The 26734-nt window shown below is 35.6% G+C and overlaps 1 protein-coding gene across 2 annotated transcripts; it reads left to right on the plus strand.

Annotated features, from left to right (window-relative positions):
- On the plus strand, positions 1 to 25633 carry LOC100888475 (constitutive coactivator of peroxisome proliferator-activated receptor gamma). Of its 2 annotated transcripts, none has more exons than XM_030978543.1 (6): positions 1 to 80; positions 1605 to 2970; positions 3454 to 3737; positions 4873 to 5079; positions 10504 to 10590; positions 25496 to 25633. In XM_030978543.1, exons 2-5 carry the CDS (start codon positions 1635 to 1637, stop codon positions 10573 to 10575), a joined length of 1899 nt encoding a protein of 632 aa, XP_030834403.1. In that variant the 5' UTR covers positions 1 to 80; positions 1605 to 1634; the 3' UTR covers positions 10576 to 10590; positions 25496 to 25633. The 2 variants fall into 2 exon arrangements, with proteins under 2 accessions (XP_030834403.1, XP_030834411.1); XM_030978551.1 differs by having other exon boundaries at positions 3457 to 3737.
- The last annotated feature ends 1101 nt before the right edge of the window (positions 25634 to 26734 follow it).

Consider the following 26734-nt stretch of genomic DNA (forward strand, 5'->3'; position numbering starts at 1 on the left):
GGCGTATCCTAACCGGAAGCGGGAACCGTAGACGCGATCAAAGTAAACAGTGTCTGAGAATCGTGATTTGTGAGAAGTTTGTAAGCATTGATTGAAATTTGACCACAGTCTTATTCTTTGTAATAAATAGTGGATTGTCAGCAGCTCATATAAGTAGTATTTCTAAGAAATGAGCATATGAATCTTGTAGACATTTCATGCCCACAATGACTCGTCCCACGTACTGTAATCTGTGTTGGGCAAATTAGAATGTAGTAATATCGGCGTAGCTGCAGCTGATGCGCTCGCTCTCGCAGCTCAGCTGTCGCACAAGTTATGTATATCGACCACTATTACAAAGTATAAGAGCTCACATCGCATGAGAAGAAGTTATAATTTCGTGGTGTTTTCTTAATGAAAAGGGAACTTAAATTAACAATTTATACACTCGACATTCATGATCCTGCCTAATAAAAAAGTAAAAAATTGTTATTATTATTTGCTGGAGTAATAATTGTGGAGTACCAAGGTTGGCAATGTCCCAGAAAATATCTGTATTTCTCGCCCGGCCGGGAAATACTTGTAAGCGTACCATTCAAATTGTATAATGTTACATAACAAACGTAGCAATATGACTACAATCCATCAATTAGAACTTCATGTTTCTCAGTTGTTTATTTTCAACAACTTCATGGGTATCTAAGGACTTGGATCGCTTGTTTGGATATTCTATACATATTCTAAGAAATTATATCAAGACATGTTGCAACACCTTCTCCTGTTGGCTACCTTTGGACTGTCAATCTCCTGGCATAGAGTATATACGGTTGCAAAACCTATTTTACAGAATTGTTCTTGATTTGAAATGTTCTAAATCAACATACAATCAAACATGAATTCTGGTTAAAAAAAGTATAAAAATATGAATGGTCAGGCTCCTTCTGGAAGCATCCAAACTACTGTGTGCTCCATGAATACATGTACACATCAGAGAAAGCTCTTTCCTCCTGTATACAAATTGGGACTTGCCTATTGTCCTACTAGGACTTACATGCAGAATACAGAAGTGCCCCTCGGAGTGATATTGTGTATAATTGGAAATAATATGATGTTAATTCATCGGTTCACGTTACTGATTTCTATTTGTATTGCCCAGTATACAGTAGGGAGGTAGAGGCGACTATAAAATAATGATTTGTTAAGAGTTTTATCTTGTGGAATCTAATAATTATACAAGGTTTAAGGCAGACATTTGGGATCATTGAAAATTGACATACTGAAATGTAGTTAATGTTCAGTTCAAATATATATTTTAAATCTCCAGGGTGTACAGCAGCGATTCCAATACAGTCCAACATTTATTATATAGAGGATGCGTTGGAAGTTAAATTGAGTAGACTAAGAAACATTCAGCATTTCTCACTCTCCATTTCAAAGATGGTTCTTGCCATAGCTTAAATTGTTAAAAAATACTGTTTTCTGTCCAAATTTGCTAGGTGGTATTTAATACTGGCAAACATGAGTGCTATATAACAACCCATTATTAAAATTATTATCATTATTATGTGTTTTCTTCCTCAATTTTTGCATAAACTGAATTGCTTTATTGTGCCATCTTTGACCAGGTTGCTTTGATGCAGGCTTAACAACAAGCAATGGGTGTTAAAAGACTCCTGTCTTATGTCGAAGGACAATGCCCAGATGCATTTGAACATGTGGATCTTCGCAGACTAGCTGACCAATATTACCGAAGATACAACACCAAGCCTCAGCTTTTGATTGACTGCAATGGTTACATTCGGAATATCTATGGCAGACTTGAGTTTGGCTTAGGAGGACAGTGGCTGCAGTACCTCGAAAACATTAAAGTGTTTGTAAAGTATTTTCAAAATGCCGGATTTGAACTTCTTGTTATGTTTGATGGAGTTGTGGAAAAGAAGAAAATGAAAAGGTGGCTTGATAGGAGGAAAGATGAACGGAAAATAGTATCCAAAATCTTTGATGACATCAAGCGTTCAGGACAGCATCCAGACCACAAGCTGTTCCACATTCCAACAAGTCTTAGCGGTCTTACACGGATGGCTCTGAAGGGCCTCGGCGTGACTGTCTGCAGTTCCTCCATTGAAGTTGACAGAGAACTCTATCTTCATTGCAAAGAGAATCAAAGCTTTGGGATTATCAGTAGGGACACAGACTTTATGATCTATGATGTCCCACAGATGTTCTACATGACCTGCAGCAATGGACATGTGAAAGAAGTGCAGTTGTTTAGGAGAGATATCTTATGTCATCATCTGGGTATTCCTCCACAATTACTTCCTCTTTTTGCTTGTTTACTTGGTTGTGATACAGTGTCATTTCAAATGCTGTCTAATTTTCACCAAAGGGTGACCAGCGGCAAACGTGATCCTCTTGTTCCCAGCGTAGCAGGTTATATTAGATCTTTACAGCTTAAAGACCTGTCAAAGATAAGTCTTCACTCAGTAGCCAAGGACATAGGGAGCGCTTTCCAAGATGACTACTTGTATGAATGCGTCCAGGACTATGCATGTGAAAATCAAGAAGAGAATGATGTCCCATACTATAGTGATGCTGCTGATCTAGCTAGAGCTCCTGTTGAATTAACTGGTACATCTAAAATCAACCAGTCTGTGATGGACAAGATCAGGTCCTACCACAGGAATTTGGACATTACTGACTTTGTTCTGCCGGTCATAACCCATCAAGAGTACAGAAGTAACAAGACCATGGATGACGACACTGATACTTCCATGCCTTCTTCTGGTCTTGTGTATCGGCCTATCCGCCAACGCTTGTATGGCATTCTTCTGCAGTTACATGTGATAGCAAGGGGAGTTGATCCTCCTTCATGTGGGCCAGTGAATGCAGAGGGTCGTCCAGTGCAGTTTGGAACTGTGGAAGAAATGTGTGCTTATGCTGGAAATGCAATGAATGCCCCAGATGTTGTTCAAGGGATGCCTCTTGATATTGGTAAATACTCATTTGTGCAATATTTGAAAGATAATGAAATGCTGATGATTATACTAATGTATAGGCTGTATGTGGTAACAGATTTTCAGTGTTGTGTTTACAGTCAATGTGATTCCATATAGATTTCTTTTTTTAAAACATGGTGAGCTTAAGTGTGGACTAAGTATTCTGTATATTTCAAGTGAATCAATGTCATTATACACTTTGCATTATATGTTTCCATTTCACAAGATCGCATTTATCATCTCTCAACTTAGTGTTTCTTCAAACATGAGAGCCTGCCACTCAAAGACCTTTTGATTTTAATCAATGTATTTCTAGAATGTTGTTATTTTGTTATGATATGTAGCCATTGCCTGTCTATCTAAGAGAGACTACAAGGTTTTGAAATTGAAGTTTATTGTAAATAGAAACATGATTGTTTTGTTGTTGTTGTTGTTGGAGGGGGAATTAAGAAGGACTTTCTCTCCCTTCAATGACCAGCAGCTCCCCACCCCCGACTGGAAGACCTTTGGGTTGATGATACCACAACTGATGTTCAGAGGCTACGTCTCAAGGTCTTCTTCTCCTGCATGCACTGTACCAAGCTCCTTGAAGATGGGATCTTGGATGCCATCCCAGATCGTCACATCTTGCTCTGCTGCATCCTCCATTTCCTGCTCCTCCATGCCCCCGAGTCTACCCTCAGATCTTGTGACGTTGATGCCTTTGTGGCGCAAGCCATCTGCTTTCAGAGTCATAGGCCTGCATCACTGGAGCGATTGAAGGTTTGTCAGATTATTGATGGTATGAAGTTCGCAAGTACATGTACAGTGTATGAAGGCCTTGGGGTAGGAGTAAAAGTCTCAATCCATTATCAGGACAGTTGAAAGCCTGTGCCATCACACCCAATTCATCCAACTTCAAAGTGCTTGATATCATGCCTTTTGCCTACATTTGTAAAATACTTCACAATGCACAAAATATATGGCCGATTTAATAATATTTCATTCCTTTCATTTCATTTATTGGTTCAACCATTTAAAAAAAATCAAACATTCAAAATAACAAACGATGTTCGAAAGATATATACAAAACATATTTGACATACAAAGTCTAAAATGGTTATGGAACCCGAAAGAAGCTTGAGCTTATAAGTGGGGTTCCATAAACTTGTAAAACTGTATAACAATATCAAAGCATTTCAAAAAAACCTCTTGAGTGTATGACGTAGGGCTACACACTACACTAACTTTTTCACAGGGGGTCCCAATTTAAATTTGTTGGGTTTGTGTACACAGGGGCCCCTTTTGTATATCAAAGTTGTTGTTTTTTTTTGGGGGGGGGGGGGAGGGGTGTTGAGTTAAAAAGTGGTTGGTATGATCTTGAGATTTTGTAGTAGATTTTATTTCTTTACAACCCTGTCTAATTGTGTCATATTGATCTCCCTTAATTGAGTAAGCTGTTGTATTGATACCTTGACTCTTGCACACATACTTCTATTAAGTTTTAATACTCGTTTTGTCACCCATCACATTACCCTATGGGTCAGAGTGCTTAAAGTGGAAAACATATTTTTAAATGCTGTAAGTAACATTCTCTTGGACTGGCCATTTTCCTCTTATTTTCGTTTGGTTTGGAACATCTAATTTTGATGAGTTGTATTTCATTTATAAGCTGAGAATCTCCTCATTTAGAATCAGACCAAAGCTAAAAATGATGTCTGGCGACTCTTTATTTGGTTTTGGTGCCGGGTCACATTAACAAGTGCTTTTGATGGTATATCAAAATGTATGTTTGATGTATTTAGTTTAAAGGAATGTTCTAAAGGAATGAAATATTATAGGAGATCTTTTTCATTTAAAAGTTTGTGTATCATTGCTTTGTAAATCAACTGAATACCATCAAATATTGTATTTGTAGGTTCCCAGAGTAAGTCCCAGGGCCGTTCACCTAGCAGCAATCTTCGTGAGAGGTCTAACCACTGGTCTCTGTACGAACTCCACTTGCTGCCTCCCATTCCAGATGGAATCTCTAATGCCCTGGTATACCTTTGATGGCAAACTCTTCCACATCAAGTATCTAGCTGCTGAGAATGGTAGCACACTACATCAGCTGTGTGATAATAAGGTAGGCTTTTCCTTTGTTTACAACTACTTTTATAATCTGATTTCTTTAATTCTGTATGAACATTTAATCGAAAGAAGTTGTCTCTGTTTCACAAAAAACTTCAGTTGAAGCTAGGTTTTAGAACGAGATAAAAAAAAACTCTCTGTGACTAATTTCATTTAAATGCAAAATTTCTTGCAACCAACCAACTCGAGACATATCCCACAATTTTTCTGAGACTGCTTGTGAATACTAGTTGCAAAAGAAAGATTTAACTCAGCATCATATATTTGCATACTGTCAACAGAGCAATTGATTATACAAGACAACTGCAAGAATACTGTAAAAGGAACTTCAAATTACAATATTTCTTTTAATACTTAAATATAGACCATAAAGCATATTTCTCTTTCTAGACTGTATCAAGTATATATTAGGAATACAAACTGTATAATTGGAATATGATTTTGTTTTAAGTTCATTTTTTGAAAACTACTTATAAAAGGATATTTTTCATGATATTCCAGGTTGAAGATATGTATGAAAATTTCCTTAAGATTTTGATAGTTTGCAAATAGTTGACATTACCTCTACATTTTTAAAGAACAATTGCAAGTTTCCATCTTGTATGTATTATATTTGTACAAAGTAATTTTGATCTGCGAAATTAAGTCAGACACTTTAATCTCATCTTTGCACCTGGAACAGATGTGAATTTATTGCCCCAAAGTAATTAAAATGCTATCATTTAGTTGTTCAAATAGATGTAGAAATATGACTATCAATGCGAGGTGTGATAAAAGTTGTCATACATGTTTGCTCTCCCGGTTTATCAGCTCTGGTTAAGCATTATATGAAACCATCAGATAATCATTTGTGAAATTAATATTTAAAGGAGGTCAAGTGCTATATAATGAGTGAGGGGGGGGGGAGACAATTTTGTTTCTCTTCAGGTACATCTAGTTTGAATGGTGTCTGTGGTATCTTTGATCCTCCCACAATAGATTCTCTCGATGCAGATTTTATGTTTTATGAAAAATTCAGGAAATGTTTGTGATATATGATCTCTGAAGAAGTTGAGAGATGACATGGTTGCTATGTACTTGAGCCTTCATACTATGTGGGATAGAAGCAGCTGTACATGCCAAGATGGAGTATGATAAATGATGACACAATATGGACTTTTATTCATGTGGAAAATATAAAGAAGAAAGAGATGAGAGGATGTAAGAGGGAGAAGATGAAAGGACGTAGACTCAGAATTATGGTCGGAAGCTTCGTTGACACTTCTACGATGATAGCACTTTAGCCAAGTGTATATGGAGCGAGCTATGACAGAGTGTGGTGATTAATGGATGTTCATGTCATGTTGATAGAATATGAAGGATGCTTTCATGAACGGGATGTAAATCAATTTTATGATTCTACTCCAGAGAAAATGATGAATGTTATATTTACTAAGTGCTCCAAAAGCGCAATAAAAGTTGTGAAATGAAAGCTGTGACGTAGAAGAAATTGTTTCTTGCAGACAATATCATGTAAAGGAAATTTGGTTATATCGTCTGTAGTAACCAAACTATGTTACAAGCTCATCTTGTATACTTTGCTTTACTTGGTTAATAAGTTGCTTTGTTCTACCCACATCTCTCCTCACTCTCTCTCTCTCTCTCTCTCTCTCTCTCTCTCTCTCCCCCCCCTCCCCTCTCTTCCTTCACTCTCCCCTCTCTTTGTATGGGATAGTTCTTTGGTAAATTGAAACTGTCAACTGGTCTGACTTTAACTTTCTTGTAAGAGGAAAGAGATATGATCAGGCAACATGAAACTCGTAAAATTGTGTTTGAATTTCAAATATTGAATTTTAAACAAATTGTAATTTAGATCCATTTAATTATATTATATCATTCTGAAATTTGGAATGTATCTTTTTTTTTACGGGGATATTGAAAATGTTCATGCAAAACATATCTTTACAACATTCTATTGAAAAGTTTTTTTTATAGAAGTTCTGAATTTCTGAAATAAAGATGCCGAATGGCAAGGATTATGTATTTGTTGTCAATATTTTAGATTTAGATATTGAAGAGGCTGTTTATTTGTAATCGATTGTGTATACTGCTAGAAAGAAGGTATGATAAGTGTTATGTTAATGAAGGAAAACAAAAACCTACTTTGATATCATCCAGGAGAAAATGAACAGCACAACATTTAAGTTGTACAATACACTTATATCTTTAATAGTAAACATAGTCTAATTATTCTAATATCAGGGGTATTATTTCATTGGCTACGCATTTGACAAAATCTTACTTTCTAGAAAGAAATTAAGGAAACATACAGTACATGTAACATGGAAACAAACTTCTACCAGATAAACAGGTACTGCCCTCTCAACTAACCGAGTAGGGTATATCATCCGTTTTAAGTTTCTACCCGAAACAATACAAATGTTAATGAACTGGTAGATGGTAAGCGGTTAGAGCCTCTGGTTGACCTTGGCTTTGGAAGTCCTTGTGTGACCCTGGGAAAACGGGAAGTTTGTTGATGATGGTGGTAATAAAAAGCATGGGAATTCACCCGATTACTTCCTGCCATGACTCAAGTGATACAAATACACAATCAGCGTTGGGAAACAATCATGGGAACCTGCCATCAAACAAACTTGTTTATTTGAATTTGTTATGCATCCATTGTTTGTTGACTTCATTTGAGGCAATGTAATTAGTGGCAAACTTCACTATTAAGTCATAATAGTAAAGTATCCACACTACCTTTTTTTTCTTCAGTGGGGGTCCATATTGAAATTTTAAAGATCGCCATGCATGCCCCCTCCCCTTCCCTATCTCAATTTTGGGGGTCCACAGTTAGAATGTGGGGATCTATGTGTAATGGACCTGTGTAAGGGTCAGGCCTTTCAATAAAGATATTAAGTTGGGTTGCATTCATCTTTTGGATATAAGTAATTAGCCAAATTGGATTACTTCAAATCCTAATAAGGAGTTTGGAATTAAACACAAAAACAATAGGAAAACAACTGTAATGTACAGTAGATATGGCACTAGGATCTAACTTTTGAGCTCTCATTTGCGTAGGACTAGTACATGGACTTCACTCTTTTTACAGCTGCTTAATTTGTTATTATTTTTTTTCTTCTTGAAAGGACATTAGTAACAATTCTAACCAAAATTTGATTTTGTGCCATTTGTTGAATTTCATAAATATCTTCTATTCATTGAAATCCAAGTAACGTAGCATTTTAAGAAGCACTTCTGAAGTTTGAAGTAGCAGTGAGTATTCATAAGTATTGTGAAAACAAGATATTAATATGTTTGGGGATAGGGCGTATGCACCTTGAAAGGATGAACTTAGTTACATTGTACTGGTTTTCTGTTGCAGGTTTCTGTTAAATTGATATTAAAATAGTGATTGATGCATAAAGTTTCTCAATATTAACACCTCCTAGATCAGTTAAGAGATGTTTAGGTTTTAAGTAATTGTACTGAACTAATTTTACAGAATATTCTATAAAGGTTGCACCGAACGCTTTAAACACATTCAGGATATGTTTTTTTTTTTTAAACATTTGATGATGAATGAATAAAAAATTAATGTGACTATTTCACACCCATATGAAAATAAAAACATCTCTAAATGAATTGTTTGAATCAATTTAAAAGAAATTCTAACTGTTTTATTGAATCATAAAGACTTTGATAGCTGTAATCAAGTCAGGTTATCAGTGGAAATGGTAAGATCAACATAAATAAATTGGTCATGGCCACTGGTGTATAAGTGGCAGTGGAACTCACATGACAGAGATGAGAGTAGCTAATGGGAACTTTCTGAAATCACACGGTCTACTATAATCCATCAGACCAGTATTTTGATTGTTGCTAGATAACTTCCTGAGTCAAGAAGATAGGCCAATAATATTTCCTTTCACAGAGGTTCAATGTTTGGAATACAAACATCGGAGGTCTACGTTTCTCATCGTACCACCATATTCATTCTGCATACTCACTTACGTACTGTTGATTCTGTTTTGGCTCTAATTATAATCATAAAGTGTTCGCACGTGTATCTTTTACAAGGATATGGGAAAATATAATGCTGTACTTTATGATCAAAATATAGTCGTTCCATATTTGTTTTTATTAAACAAAAGTTTTTCCATCTTTTTATTAGATTTTCTCCTTTGTCTTGGGGATGCTCAAATCACTTGATATTGAATACCAATATAAAAGAAATATAAGTAGAAAATGTTTTACACAATAAAGAAAGAATTGAATTAATATACTAACATGTATTAGTGAAAGGACCATCTACGGAGCTACAAGTAATTTGAAATCTCACGATCAAAAAAATATTTAAATATATAAATTTAATTGTAGAAATTTAATTTTGAGAAAGATACTTTCAACATTTGATTATTATTTGAATATTACATGAAATACCTTTTTGATCACCCATTCAAATTTCAAGTCAACATGCATATTATTCTCAACTTTTTTTTTGCTTTGATACAAGTCCATCATAAGTTGCTTTAATGAAGATCCAAACTGCTCATAACCAGTGGTTAATTATGAGATGAAACCATTAACATGATATCCAAGTACCGGTATAAACAATGGCCAAAGATCCCCTTCTATTGTTATTATCGCTGTGTGAATGGGGGAAGTGTTTGTTCTAATCTCAGAGTTATTTTTATGTTTCATTCTTTACTGAGGGTATTAAAAGGGAATGTGCTTTCTTTTTACAGCTGATTTTCACTGGTATCCGGCCTCGTGGTATTTCTCTTTTTAAAGAATTTTCTGCCAGGAAGTTCACATGCTCGAGTGTACTCTCTTAATTTATATTTTAGCAAGCATTGTCTAAACAACATTACCTAATTTTTATCTTTATCTTGAATATGGTATGGATCATGCCACAAAACTAGATATTAAATTCTACTCCAAATTATAATGTATAATGCAGGTTCTTTATTTTGTTCTATGATGTACTTACTGTAATTTGTAAATATCTTTAAACAAAAATATTCACTTTATGTGGACAGATGTGCACACAAAGTATTACTTTTCAAACATGATATTTGCATTGCTTACATTATGTTTTTCATTATGTAGTCTTTTATATCTTAATTCACATCTATTTTTTATGTTGACCCTTTGAAAGTGGAAAATAAAATTCAAAGTCTGGTCAAGTTCAAGATGTTTGAAACCATATATGCTTTATGGTTTAATACACCGATGACAAAACAAAAATTAATTAGGGATATATTATCAAGACTTTTACGTATAAAGTAGATACATATTCAATAGAGATGCATACCGTACACACACATATTGAGAAGATAATGAAATTTCTTAACCTTTTCCTTCACAATACTGTATTTCTGTTTCATCCCATTTTTTTTTTAAATTCATGTTCTTTTTTTACTTTTTTAAACAGCCCAGAGCAGTGGAAATGTGCCACAAGATGAGAGATTGGATCGTCAAGGGAACCAGACTTCAGAGTAACTAGCTACAAATATTACTTGTAAGTAAATTGTTTTGCTAGAAGGGTATTACTCTTTGTACAACACATGTCTATATAATGTTTCGGTGCTGTTGTTGATGTTGGTTTTTATTTGTTTGTTAGTTAATTTCTTGTAGTTGATGTTTATGTTATATGGTTTAACTAATGCCCTGGCATAACTTGCTTCAAAGCCAATGTCTTAAACTGTTCATATTCTTAACTTCAACCCTAGAGCTAACATTACATTTAACCATAAACATACCATGAACCTAAACTAAAAGCATGTTACAACCTGAACTGTAATGCTGTATGTTACACAAAATAGAACCTGAACATAAGCTGGATAAACCAAAGAATGCATATTTCTTTAATTAAGTTGATAAAATATTGGTGCAGATTTTTTGAGGGCTATCTTTGGCAGAAACATTAAGAAATAACTTTTATTGGAAAAAAGAAATAATTGTACTTAAATACCACTTTGCTTTACCCAAGAATGTGAGATAGACAAGGTCGAAGAAGACAATAATTTTTGTAAATTAATGATTCATTATCACTAGAGAAAGAAATGTAAAACCCTTCACTTATCTTATAACTTTCTCTTAACTGGTTATGCCTAAACTAGCCCTACTTGTGTCAATGCAAAGAAGTACATGGAGACGGAAACAATATGTGTTACTTCCACTTCTATCTTTCAACTGTGCCATCTTTACTACTCTGTAAAACATACAAAACTATAACATTCCACCCGTCTTGGAATGATAGTAGCCTGCCTATAGCATTCCTCCTTCGTCTTTATTGGTATCAAGAGAGAGTCCAACCTGCAAGAAACTGGGCCTGTACTCAGTGTACTGTAAGTTAAGGAAGAAACAAAGTCATATTCACATCACAAAATTAATGTCAGCTCTTTCTTTTCTATCTTTAGTTTTGAACAGAATTTCTGGAGAAAAAAAATATCAGTTCGTTTTTGAGGATTAACTATTAATGTAATGAATTATAGAGAGTAAGCTAAAGCTTTTAAAATTCATTAATTTCACTTAAATTCAAGATTACTAGAGTATTATATAAACAGGAGACTTTTTGAATAATCTGCACTGTGTTTTAACCTAGAGCACTGTATGATGATTTCATGAATATGAATTGGGCAAAATGAGGACGAAGTGGACCGCCAAAAATCTGCCTCCTCTCCAGGGGCCAATAAGCACATAATAAGATTGATGCTCCTGGTATCATACCATGTCTGAAATATTTAAAGTTAGAATCCATGCCCATCAGCCAGTATCATACCATGTTTCAAATATTTAAAGTTAGAATCCATGCCCATCAGCCAGTATCATACCATGTTTCAAATATTTAAAGTTAGAATCCATGCCCATCAGCCAGTATCATACCATGTTTCAAATATTTAAAGGTAGAATCCAAACATAATAGCCAGTATCATACTGTGTCTCAAATATTCAAGGGTAGAATACCAGCTAAACTGGAAGTATCATACTATGTCTCAAATAGTTAAAGTTAGAATCCGTACTAAATAGTCAGTAAGCCGGTATCATACCTTGTCTGAAATATTTAAATATTTACTTGTCTGAATAAACTGAACCTGACTAATTTTTTTAATTTAACCCCTTCTGTGCATGAAAACATGTTTGAGGAAAAAAGGATTACAAAAAGAGCCAGATGTGAAAAGACCTCCCCCCCCAAAAAAAAAAAAAGAATAATATAAAAACCCACAACAAACAATTCAACCCCAAAACTTTCTTTTAAGAACAAAAATGTGGGTGTTCAATTGAAATGGGGTGGGTGCACAGTTGCTGATGCTCCCAGCACGATGATGGGTTCTATCTCAGCGAGACACGCATGGTTCTCGTGCCAGCACAACATGGTAGTATGTTGGTTGCTAGGTAACCAAGGATGATGCTGGTGTAGCCATCATACTGTCTTTACTTGACACAGGTCAGGAGCAAAATTGACAAGGAATCACAGAATGTTGGACAGGTGTATTAAAAAATATAGAGAATAAGATGAATATGGAACAGGGACAATCGTCATGTGGTGTAATAGAGAAACTCAGGCAAAAACAAAAAATAATTGATGATGCGTGTATGGTTAGAAGAGATATCTAATTAATGAAAGACAAAAAGGAGAGGGGGAGGGAGGGGAGAGAAAGGAAGGGAGGGAGGAGGGAAGGAGGGAGGAAGGAAGGTAATAATAGAAGGATGGTGAGAGATGAAAAGAAAAGGAGAGTAAGGTCGAAAGTGAGTGTGCTCTTGATTTTGAAGTTGGGATTCTTTGCTAAAATTTTGAGTGTCAACCCCAGCCCATCAAATGAAAAAAAAAGTTGAAAATTAACATAAACAAACAAATATGTATGATGATGATGTTATATAAATGTGCTGCATTAACTACATTACTGAGATAAATAAAGGAAAAATTTGATGATACTCGTGAGTGGAATGAGATGAATTTTGGACCAAGTCACTAAAATTGAGAAGATGATGATGGTGATGATTATGATGATGGTGATAATGGTGATGATTATGGTGATGATGGTGATGATTATGATGATTATGGTGATGATGGTGATGATTATGATGATGAGGGTGATGATGGTGATGATTATGGTGATGATGATGATGGTGATGATGGTGATGATCATGATGATGATGGTGATGATTATGATGATGATGGTGATGATGGTGATGATTATGGTGATGATGGTGTTGATTATGATGATGATGAACTTGATGATATTGATGCTAGTAATGAAAGTAGATGTGAACAATGAAAGCTAGCTGATACTATATGTTCTGATGAATAGAATGATTTAATTAAGTTTCATGGCATTGATACTGATTACATCTATAACTCAGCTGCAACAAACTCTTACCAATCACAAACTTGCACTGATGCAGAAAATGTATGACCCTGGCAAATCAGTCATTTCCAAGATATTTTTATTGCCCTTTTTTCAACATCACAAACAAAATTAGATTTTCTATTAATCAATTAGAAACCTGTTGTTCCCCTTTAACTATCACCCAGTGTCTAATGGCGGGAGGATATTTCATCCTCATGCACCAGAGCACACATCTCTTCTAACTTTATTATCAATATGTAGAAAATCCATATCTTTATTGCTTTTTTCCAACATCATTAAGAAATGCAAATTTTTCATTAGTGCATAGAAACCTGTTGTTCATCTTCACTATCCTACTTTTAATGGCGGAAGGATATCACTGTTAGTTGCATGGATGCACACATCTCTTAACATAATCACCCTATTCTTTTTGGTTGGCACGTGGAGGCACGGGCCAGGGGTTGAGGCGTGGAGACACGGGCCAGGGTTTGGGGCAGGCGTGGTCACCACCCCATGCAGTATAAACCCTTTGATTAATATACAAGGTTGTCATTAATACCATCAAAAAGAATCTACAGGTTCATCGGATCACTAATGCACAGTGTCCTTTTCACTCATATGCAGTGAATTGCTTCAGTGATGATGACAGTTTTTGATTTGTTTGAATTTTTAACTTTCAAAATGGCAGGGTTTAGGATATATCATTATCCATGGGACAAGTCAACCAGAAAACTAGATTCCATGGAATGATTAATTAAGCAATCAAAACTTTATCTTTCTAGCCTGACAAGCTTGTATCGGTAAAATGAAGCTTATACTAAAATCAATTATTTACTGATATTAATATTCAGAATATACTCCAAGTTTGAGCCTCTGACAATTAGTAAACTTGTGCATCATGCCTAAATCTATTAAAAAACAACATGTGCACACTTGAAGAAGAAAAAAAAAGTACCAGAAGTAAAAATGTTAGGAGCAACAGGACCTTTTCTATGTGCGTTATACTTGTGACAAAATTTGTTCTTAAACAATACAAATGGAAGACTAGTACATAGGAGTGTTACTTTAATACCAAACAACAGTAAGATCTATTTCAAGTGAGTGACATGGATACCAGGAAGAAAAAAAAAAGATTAATTATATAACTAAAACCGGGAGAGCTTTTTCCCAACCCATGTGACTTTACATAAATAAATAGCACAGAATAGCAAGATATAACAAATAATTACCGGTAATTGCAAGTATATTGTTTTATTATCAATATTATTTTTTTAAACTTTCTTTTAGAACAACTTAAAGTTCTAATACAGGATCAGCATGTCTGTGATGCCTGCATGTTCCTTTGATTTCAATGTGTTAGAAGAGTATTAAATTTCTTTATTTCTTTAAATTAAAATTTGTTTCCTATACGTGTAAAGGCTCATCCAGCTTGATGTCATTGGTCGCTAAAACTAAAACTAAAACATTTTTCAATTTTACCAAATTTTTAATATCATCAATTTTAGCATGATTATTCCCTGTATTTTGTTTTCATAGTCTTGCTATAAACCAGTGACCACAAGTCACTACTTACAGTTTTTTACTTTGTATTTTACATTTTGTCACTTTGAATGTTGAATAGAACTTTAATGAAGTCTGTGATTAAAAGTGAAACCAAACTTTTAGATATTTATGCCCTGTGAATTCCAATAATTGAAGTGACCTAACTGTTGATAAGGTCATTCACTTGTCTTCTGGTTAGTGCCTTTATCGACCTCTTCTTCAAAGGTTAGTTTGACCATGGACCTATTACGATTTGACCTTTAATGTTACAGAGTAGGATATGATGTCAGATGCAGACAAGGAAATGACATTAAAACAAGGTAGAAATAAACTGGTATCAATTGTATCGATTTAAGCCCTAAAGGATAACAGTAACACTCACAGAGATAGTTTCATTTGTTTGCATTACTGTATAATACATGGTAAATGTACAGAATAGAGCTATCTCCGCCGGAATTTTTTTCTTCGATATTAGTTTTTACATCTGTAACTGTAATATCAATGTGTATGGATAAAATAGAAAACATTTATGTGACATTTGTCTTATCGCAAAATTTCAAATGATAATTTTCATATGTAAATACTCAAAATACAGGCAAAATAATATTTGTTCACCTTTCTTTTTCAAGAAAAAACATATCTTTTTGTCAGCCTATATTTATTAGAAAGCATAAATAATTTTGTATACAATAGGCCTGCGGGTGCACCATGTGTGAGAGAGAGAGAGAGAGAGAGAGAGAGAGAGAGAGAGAGAGAGAGGATTGAGGAGTCCTGAAAACGACTCTGACTCAGTAATCTTTCTTGGGGGTGTGTAGTCCTGAAAAGGACTGTTTTTTATCTTTCTTAGCTTATAGTTCTAAGGAGAACTAATCGCTTGGAGAGGATGAGTGGCTCGACATTTCGAACAGGTTGACTATCCGTCGTCAGGTGCACCCGCAAGCCTACTGTATATCTACATCACCATGCAAGCCGACACTTACAAGCAGCATCAAATAATTTTTTGTTTGCAATTTTTCTTTTTTCTTTTTTGTTGTTGGGTGTGGTAGACCATGGTTTAAATTTTAAAATTCTTGTCATGAGGGCGTTTAAAAGCATAGAGCTTTGAATAGGAATCTCATGGTAAGGTAACTAATACTTTATGATTGAGGATTATGTATAAATTCACTTTCATTTACTACCTTGAAGTATAGCTGTGGTCACTGACCTATACCTTAACCCACAGGTCATTATTGACTGACCAATACACTTACTAGCCTTTAGGGAAGAAAGTAATATTCATTTCTTGATTTCTATTTGTCTAATCGTCTGGACAACAGCCAGAAAGCTTGTTAGAAGGTCAATATATAGTCTACTGAGTGCCAAAAATGAGGTGAACTAATATACTTTTATATTACAGTAAATGCCCTTCTGTCTCTAACTTCTTTTTCTCAACAGATGCTATGCATTAATTAGTGAATAAATGTCCAACTTGTATGGCCCTTAGTCAGTCTTGCTCTTGCATTGTTCTGTTTGTTTTAAATCTAAACATATTTAAGAAGTAAATTTAATAGGTGATATTGCTGGTCTGTATATCCTAGGCTTCAGGTGTCATTGTATATTGAAAGAAATTGTTTATCAATTGCTGTGTCCAGTGGTCAGTATGCACATTTTAGATCCCAAACTTCTCCAGAGATTCATTTTTTTAATTTTTTCATTATGATACCCATGGTAAGAAAATTCTGTACCTTGTACATTTTCTGAATGTCTGCACCTACAAGACCTGGCACTCAGGGGGGATGTTTCACAAAGATTCTAAGTTGAACTTAAGAATTGTGGAGAGCCATTTGTAGCCTTAAAATAGAATATATTCAAAAGCATAAATTCAAGTATTTTAGACTTTTCATAAATTCCACATCAAGAACATAAAATCTCCCATAATTATAGAAAATATGAATGATTTGAATCAACATTTTATGCTTTTTAAATAACTTTTACAAAATATTCTCAAAGATGCTAAGGGCTTTCCATAGTTGTTAAGGCCAACTTAGAGATAAGTTCAACTTATGATCTTTGTGAAACACCCCCTAGCACTTAGTATCCCTGATAGTACTATTTAGAAACAATAGCACAGTGATGCAATTTAAATAGGCAAATCTTCCAACAACACAGCAGTGTATGGAACATGCAGTTGAAACACCCGAATGAATATATTCCACAAGTAATCACTCAATCGAATTATCTCTGCTTTTAATGCTGGGGTTGTAATAATTGGTTATAAGATACATCAGTAAAGTTAGTGTTTTGCATCAGATCACATCAATTTATTCCCCCTACTGTCTCAAAAATGATGTTTGACTTTGATCATTGAAACATTCTGTTTGGTAGCATAAAAGCAGATTGCATAGATAGTAGAATTAACAACTCTATATCAACTCATACATGAGCTCATCATCCCAGCCGACAATTTGACGAAACAGACATGCACTTTAGAAAGAGCTCGCCATTAGGAGCCTAAATTTCATATACAATTTTCAGTTGCAGGGCGGCATATACATGTATATATGCACAGGCAATATACATCAAATAAAGTAAACAATAGTATTATATAACGAACAGGGTCATTGAACTCTTAACGATGAAGCCAGTCAAAACTACCACTGGAATGATGCAAAATTCATTTAAGAAGATCAAAGAATCCCTACAAATATTGTGCTTTCATGAAAAGTTTTTGTTTTACGTCTTCAGCAAGTAAGATGCCTGTTATTGTTGGTTCTCCTCCGATTTGAAAGTTTATTTTGCTTTCTCTCTCCCTCTTCCTCTTCTTCTATGTTTTCTGTGTGTATTTTTAAATGTACTTGAATGCAGGAGCTGCCCATATTTCATTTTGCCTAGCATTTTACTCTTACTATCTCCTCATCATCAGAAGCAATATATCTGTCAGCAAAAATAAGAGTTAATCTTTCAAGCGAGAGCATCATGACATTTGGCATGATGCCAAAAGTTGTAACACCATAACCACAGTGTTAAGCATAGTAAGGTTTCTAATTAAATTCCCTGGCAGTCTTTTCTGCATGCTTCCCTTTATTCTGTAACAAATTAATGCCATGAAACCATAAAAACACCAAAGTTAGTTAACAATTATATTGTTTCCAGGAAAATAAGTATGTTTATTTTGAATTTAAGGAGATATGAAAATTCCAAGCAAGGCCAATTATTGATTGATCAGACAAAGAATGATCATTTCCGAGTGATGGATGGAGAAGAGGAAAAAAGAAGAAGATTTTGCATGCATTGCAGAAGATGAAATGATGAAATGATATATGAATAATTAAAGGAAAAGTTCACACCAGTAACCTATATTTCAATTTCAAAGATAAGAATAATAATCATCATATATCCATTTATATATATTACAGTTACTATACAAATATACTGTACTGTGCTTGATATAAAGTATCATATTAGTATTACCCTGGCTGTAGCTGAGCTGCCATTATAAGGTGCTAAAGCATTCAAGGAATTTCTTCCTAAGGTACCTATCTACTTCACCTGGGTGGAGAGTGGCAAATGTAGATAAATGTCTATTTTCTCTTGCTGTCTTCTTTTCATCTCTTATGTACCATCTGTCTCTCAATGCAATTCTCTCTCTCTGTTTTTTCTTTTGTATTTTAGCAAGCCTATTCTTTCTTCATATTTTACAGTCTGTTCCTACTTCCTTCTATTTATTTACCCTTTCTTTCTTTATTGTTTGTTTTTTAGTGTGTTTTTGTCTCCTTTTCTTTCTCTTGCTGGTTCACTTTTCGTCTTTTTTTCTTTATTTTCCATAGGGCCGTCTGTTTTCATCTCTCTTTCTTATTTATCTGTCTACCTTTGTGTATGTCTTTTTTCAGCTCTGTTTTGCACATACTTTTTAAGTCTTACCATTTGGCCTTTTCAGATTTCCTTATATCTTTTTCATGCCCACACAGTGCACACCATTAAAGCTAAAGACCAGTTATGGTCATGCAGTTGCATAGTGAAAGAAACGTTGTGAAATCGATCAGAAAAGGTTGATCATCTAGCATAGATGTACTGCAAGGTTCTGGAATCATCAAAATTATAAGAAATTAGGCCAAGTCTTCATAAAGTTAGAAGCACTGTACACAGAAAGATGTATATGGGACTACACACACGTGCACGACACGTGCATTTGTATCTCTCAACAGTATATAGATATACTAATTTACCAAATATATCAATTAGTAGGCGGTTTCCCGTCAACATTGTTATCGTCATGTAATATTCAAAACATATTCTTTCACATGTAACAAAAGCTTCCATTTCTTTTTTTGAAATTGAGGCGTTTCCAATACTGGTCTTTACCTTTAACCCATATATACCTCTGGAAACAATTTAATTGTCAAATGGTTTGGATGCCTAATGAATGAGCAAAATTAAAGATTGACTGTTGATGACTTGTTAAACGCTTACATTGGTTGATTTATTCATAAGAATCCGATAGAAATTAAATTTGCATATTTTAGCCATCATTTTAATCAGCCTCATTTCCTCCAAATTAGCTGAAGTACATGTTGGGGGATCAGAAACCTTTCTTTAAACATGCCATTGTTTGTGAATTCATTAGCAAAAGAAAATAAAGAAGGCTCCTTTGGCTTTGGCAGTCAAGTACCATCCCAAATTACTCCTTTTAATCATTAGTCAGTGTAGCCAATGTCATTAAGGAACACAGTCTATGTTGAGGCTAATTAATGACTGTCCAAGATTAGATCTTAGCATGCCTTCAAGTGCATTCAGCAGCAGATATATCTTAGGCTGCTGAGTGATAATGATGTTTGCCATCGTTAGTGGCGTATCAAGGCGAAGATTATTCGTTTTGGACATTAGGAGGATCCAGTTAAGTCCACCGTGCTCTTTCAAGTCTCTTAAAAACAAAATGGTTCATCTAATTGAGGCTAATGAGAGAGTCTGCTCCATGCTGTACTGATTCTGTTGAAACCCAGGCGATGGTGATGACCAAAGTCATGGCAGAAGTTTCCTCTACTTCATTAATGGTTGTTTGTATTGCTCTCCGATCCATACAAGGAGTAGAGAGAGGAAGCTGCCTGTAATGTTGATCAATAATGACGTAGGCAATCTCGTGGGTTAGGGAATGATTGCGTAGAGTTGGGTATGAGTATGGGAAATGGTTAATCTAAACGTCACTATTATATTCAATTTGTGGTACATGAAACCACAGGTTTTAAAAATGTCATCATTCATTCCATATATGCATTCCATTGTGTTCTTTTCCCAGAAGTTGATACTTCAAAGTATGAAAAAGGAGATGACAAGCTCATTAATTCTCTTTGTTTTTCAGGATATGGGTCAGAAATATATTGAATTCATTCACACAAGCTGTGACCGTTTGGTATCTTTTGGTAATAAATTCATGAATAGGGTTGTTTTGTTCTTGACATCATCATCACTAACAAAGAGTAAACAGAATTACGATTATCCTTTGTGCTTTTTTACTTCTCATGAATGAATTTAATAGAGAGATGAAAGATAGAGACCTACAATTCATGATGAGGTAATCAAGTATTCTTATCATGTTCATCATTAGTGATAGCTGACCACAATGATTTTTAGTCCTAATTTGTAACAAAGAATATTACAATTCTGTGTCAATCTACTCTCGTTATTTTAAGATAAGAAACAGAATTTATCTCATCTCATTAATTTTGCAAGATTATATCTGTATTTATCTTCATGAACTAGTTGCTAATAGACTCAATATTTCTCAAATGAAATGTCAACACAGTATTCTTGAACTTCGAGTGAAGGTTATTTCTATTCTAATCCACATGGTTCTCACAGTGCACTAGGTACCCTACTAGGATATTGATGTGACATTGAAAACAGTGGGAGAAATCAATAAGCTTATCACCTACTTCAATTAGTGTTTTTTGTTTTGTTCTGTTTTTGTTTTTACTGTAACTGCTCATTTATTTGTAAATAAATCCCTAGGCATTTATAGAAGTATGAAGATCATGGTGCTTGCTTCAATCTGTAAGCAGTTTATTGAAAATCTATACATTCAAAGTAAAGCTCTTTAAAAAAAACCCTGATACCTTAGTAGTAGCAGTATATTTCATAGACCCAGTAGAAAAATTGTGGTGCGATAATGAAAAATGATGCTCTAAAGTGTCTGCAGTTGTAGTGGTGGTAGTGCTGGAAATTTCAGGTTATGCAATACTAAAGTGCTAAAATATGTTTTTTGTCTATGTTTGTTTAATTATTAGTGGAAGTAGGATGAGAAGTACCGAAATATAAATAATCAAGTATTATTCTCCTCCTTTCTCCTCTCTCCTCTCTCCTCCTCTCTCCTCCTCCCTCCTCCCTCCTCCTCCCCCTCCTCTTCCTCCCAAATCCTCCTCTCTCCTCTTCCCTCCTCCTCCCTCCCCTCCCAATCCTCCTCTCTCCTCCTCCCTCCTCCTCTGTCCTCCTCCCTCCTCCTCTCTCCTCCTCCCCCTTCTTTCTCCCTCCTCCTCTCTCCTCCTCCCTCCCTCCTCCTCTCTCCTCCTCCCCCTCCTCTCTCCTCCTCCCTCCTCCTCTCTCTTCCTCCCTCCTCTCTCCTCCATCCCCTTCCTCCCAATCCTTTCATCTCCTCCCTCCTCCTCTCTCCTCCTCTCTCCTCCTCCCTCCTCCCTCCTCCATCCCCTTCCTCCCAATCCTCCTCTCTCCTCCTCCCTCCTTCTTCCTCCTCTCTCCCCTTCCTCCCAATCCTTTCATCTCCTCCCTCCTCCTCTCTCCTCCTCTCTCCTCTCTCCTCCCTCCTCATCCCCCTCCCTCCTCGTCTCCCTACCACTACTACTACATGTCATACTAATACTACTACTACTACTACTACTACGACTACTACTACGACTACTACTACTAATACAACTACTGATATTACTACTATCACTACCACTACCACTACTACCACTACCACTACTACCACCACTACCACTACCACTACTACCACTATACCGTACATATGTGCATGTCCATATATCATAGTCTTATCCAACATTCATATCTATTTAATTCTTCTGAGAGTTAATGATATCAAGTAACTCTTTGTGGCTTTCATTGCCTTGTAATGAAGTCTTTTGCTCAACATTTCTTTGTGTAACTACTCTCCTTAGAGTCGTTTACCTCAGATTATTTGTCCCTTGTCTTGTTTCTTTCAAAGCTTTAATTGAGCATGTACCATTGATAAGAATCATACCACGTGGCTCTCCCGGGCCCAATTATGTTTGCACCTGCAGTTCTTGTTACATTATGGAGTATGAGCTAATCACAATCATTATGTTCATACATTCACTCCAAATTACATCTAATTAGTATCTGCAGGCTATTCTCCAGAGACCACTACTTTCCTTCATTTTCTGAATGAAATAAAGAGGGAAAAACAGGATTTCTTTTCCTTTTAAAATATGATTGTCAATGAGATATGAATACATCATGATTAAAAATGCTTTCTTGATTCATTCATTGTCCAATTAAGATGTCAGAAGTGTTAGAAGGATATTGTTTTCATTCTAGTTAATTCTCTTTCTCACTAGAGGGAAATGAACTCATATTGTTACATATCATGCAACCCCCAGGAGAAATACTGTTATTTGTGTCTTCCTTAAACTGCAGAAATATGATGTATAATTGAAGTTTGCTGTTTGGCATCGGACTTGTGAACATGTTTTACAATCACAGCCTAGAATTACTTGTAAAGATATATTTGTTAGAAAGTTTCAAGCAAAGAATAGCATTTAGTACTTTGAAAGAAAAGTTTAAATCTTGCTTTACCCAGCTTTGCAAGATGAATGGAGAAGCTAAAGCATGCAGTAATTAACTAAAACAAATTAATAGTTTGAAGAATTTTTAGCTTGTTATGTATATTGGTAGCAAAGCTGCCCATGCCATTTTTTAATATTGGCATGCTAAGTGATTGCATTTTCAAACACTCGCTTTGAAGGTAGAGTAGCATTGAATGCAGCTCATTTCCTTTGATACTAGTACGGTAACTGACAAACACTGTTGAATGGGATTTTGTCAGTAGGCTACATGAAGCATGCAGCTTGTGCGGTTACCTGATGTTCACCAATAGATGGTGCTCTTGCATATGTTTTGGGTGTATGCTATGCTTGTCTCAGCATGATTAATGTCAGGTCAAGTATGTCAGAGAACCTAATTGAAAATCTACATTTCATTACAATTACAAAAATTAATAACTGAATCTGAAAGTCGAATTAAAGGCTAATTATGAAGCTAAGATCAGTGAATGCAGTTATCATCGATAGGCTTCTGAGATGGTCTAATTCTGCACAGCATTATTCCTGTCTGTTATTAATTTGCTGTAGTAGCAGTGCCTCGAAACCGAAGCTCATATCTTAAGATTAACGTGTTCCTTGTTAGTCAATCTTGTATGATTGAATCGGGTCTCTGTTTCACATTTGGACTTTATTTATTTCCAGGATTGCATTCTAATCTCCATGAGAATCAGGCAGCTGATGCTGACATGTTTCCACTCATTATGTCCACATTTAATCTTAATAGCTCCTACTAATTGATGTCAAAGGTCATTTTAGAGAGATGTTGTCCTATGATAAAACATAATCTCTTTATCATTGTCTCAGTTTTGATTCAATACTCTGTGGTGTCGTTTGGTGGGGTTATTGCAAGTCAGCTCAGAATCAGAGTAATTTTGTTAATTGGAGGGAATTCATGAGAGTTTCAGTACAGTAAGTACTGGACTAATATTGGTGTAATACCTAGTTCCTCTTCCATTCTTTTGTGTGGGACAAATTGATTATATATATTGTGTGTGTTTAGAAATTCACCGTAAATTTAGCCTAAGGTCACAGTTGGAGTTTAACATCAGTACTTTAAAACTAATATGATAGATATAGTATGGTATACCACAATGAATACTTAATTTCACATATACCAAAAGCATTTTTAATGGCTGCAAACATTTTTGTTAACAAGTGGAGTGTGCATATAGAGGTGATTTTTGTTGACACACTGCGACTTTAAAAAAATAAGATTGTCCAATTGAAATATACCAAATATTCCAATAAGGATTGTGATATTCATTTGTTGTTGTTAAAACCTGCCATTACTCTGTTCTACCCATGGAAGGCTGAATCAAACTGTAAAGCTATGGACTATAGAGGGTGTGATCAAGCTGAAACTATGGGTCACAAGTAAAGTAAAGATTTGATTACAATTCTGAATAAGCTTACTTCTAGGTAGATTGTACTACTTTAGAATGACATAGATTGTGGAACGACTGAGAACTAGACTGACACCAACTACATTTAAAGTCATAAAACGTCATGCCCTTCTGACTGCACATTAATGTGTACCAAATGATAGACATTGTTTGCCATCTCATAAGCTTCTTAGAGATAACCAGAGGTGAATCTATTACTAATATGTGTTATCACATGGAAAGGTCATTGACTTAAAGGCACACTGTCCTACTTGTAGCTACTTGCTCCCTCTATATAGAAAACTTCCCCAATGGGTGCCTCTTGGTCCCCCATGATCCTCTTTTTCTTATGTTAAATGAGAGCTGAGTTAATGAGATACCCACCTGTCACAGTGACCTCGCTGGCTCGCTTGGTGGTCTAATCCATTCTGGCTGAAGTAGTAAAGCTTGCCTTTAATTTAAGTTCTATATTCTTAACTTCTTGTACAACATTGCAAGAAGTCAGTAACCTCCCTCCCCCTTCTCTCTGTCTGTCTCTCGCTCTCTCTCTCTCTCTCTCTCTCTCTCTCTCTTTTTCTCTCTCTCTGATAAACTACTATAAGCTTTACTTTGTATTATCTCCAAAAGGGCCAGAATGGTGTGTATCATCTTTTAAGTTATATGGATGTGCATATATAACTTACATCTTAAATCCTTTATTTGTTTCTCCGCAGGATATCAACTGTATAAATGTTAAGTGTGGTAAAAATAAATAGAAGTTGCACTGTTTGACACTGACCAAAATTTAAAAAAAAAATTGTATTTAAAGAAAAAGAAGACATTTTGAGTGTTTAGGGGGTTGAACCTGGTTCTGCAGCTTACCGTATAGGGTTTGTGGCTCATTGGGCCTGTGTTGTAACCAATAGGATGTTAAACTGGGCTTTAGGTTTCATTTAGTTTTACATTACATTAAATTGTCTTAATACAGACAATGTTCTGACCTGTGATGTCCATATCTATTGGGATCCAAGCTGGCCGAGTGTATTTCGTCAAAAAGAAGGGGTTAGGGGTGCGATTAGGCTAAAGTTAGCTATGAAATTGGTTAGAAATTCGACTTTGGAGTTAATATTGCTGGAACATGCGTTATACAATCATAATCTCATACATATGATGATGAAATAAACAGTCATTAAAGGTAGTCTTCTGAAAAAATTAAATTATCATCAGAAGAGAGATTAATGGATGTTAATTATAAAAAAAGCCAGGGAGTCAGTGACCATGTTGATTACATAACTTTCTTAACCGATGTGCTTTTTACTATTGTTTTCCTACTCCAGGTGCAGATCCATAAGGAATTATGCAACTAGAGATGGATTCTAGGTAACAGTGGAGACATTCCTTCTCCAGGGAGTCTCTTCACAGTGAATGGTCATCAACTGTTATATCATCCTGTAACTGCAGCCTCAGATCATACCAACACCTAGCCTCTTGTCGATGCCCTCGCGCTGTTGGAGTCTCTAAAATCTGACGAGCGAAGCGAGTCAGAGAAACCGAGGCGCTTGCGCGGAGGGCCTCTTGACAAGTGATCTGAATTATATATTCATGAGACCCGATTTCCTACTGAATTATGCATGTCTAGACCGCAACGATTGCGTGTGTGTACGTGTGTGTTCGGGATTGCCCAACTAGGCTAGTCTGCAAGCACAGACCCTATTTTGACACTTTATCAAAAAATCATTGTGCCTTGAGAGAAGCCTAGCCCAGCTATCTACTGGTACCTACTGGTTGTACCAATATAGGTCAGGAGCAGCTATAGTACGTGGCATATGGTAGTCTTATAGTGCACACTCTCTTTTACGACTGACCAGGGTTTGTGCTTGCAGACTACAACTAGGCGGCCAGTCTCGCTCTGACGGAGGGAATTCGCACAGAGCGGTAGATATTACGTCATAGTAGCTCTCTCTGATTGGATGACTTTCACCGAACTCTGCTGGGTCGGAATATTCGCCAAACAAAGTAAAACATAAGAAATTCAGGGCACTTGTCAAGAGGCCCTCCGCGCAAGCGCCTCGGTTTCTCTGACTCGCTTCGCTCGTCAGAATTTAGAGACTCCAACAGCGCGAGGGCATCAACAAGAGGCTAACCAACACCGTGACTGCACTGTCAAAGAGCATCCACTACCAAGGCTAGGGAGAGTGATAATTAAACCATTCTTGTCCATATTACTGGTGTGTTAATAAGACCCTGGGGGTGTTGGGTCACAGTACTATGGCCATCACTCGTCATTGTTTCAGTCAAGCTATGACCCTGGGGATTCTTAATGTCAGGGTCGTAATGAACACAATTTTGTTTAATTAGTATTTTCATCATTGTTTCAGTCAAGCTGCAAGTCCTATCTATATCCCTTAGGATTTCCTTATTGCAGTTTTTTTAAGTTGTAGTGTAATTACTATTTTTCCTTTTTACCTTGTAATTTTTGTCAAGCTTCAAGTCCTGGAGTTTCTTTGCAACATAATTCCAGAGTTAATGAAATGTGTTAGTACTCTTGTTCCTTTTTTGTAATCTTTAAGTTTTTA

The sequence above is a fragment of the Strongylocentrotus purpuratus genome, unplaced genomic scaffold, assembly GCF_000002235.5.
Source record: "Strongylocentrotus purpuratus isolate Spur 01 unplaced genomic scaffold, Spur_5.0 spur5_contig_813, whole genome shotgun sequence".
Lineage (NCBI taxonomy): Eukaryota > Metazoa > Echinodermata > Echinoidea > Camarodonta > Strongylocentrotidae > Strongylocentrotus > Strongylocentrotus purpuratus.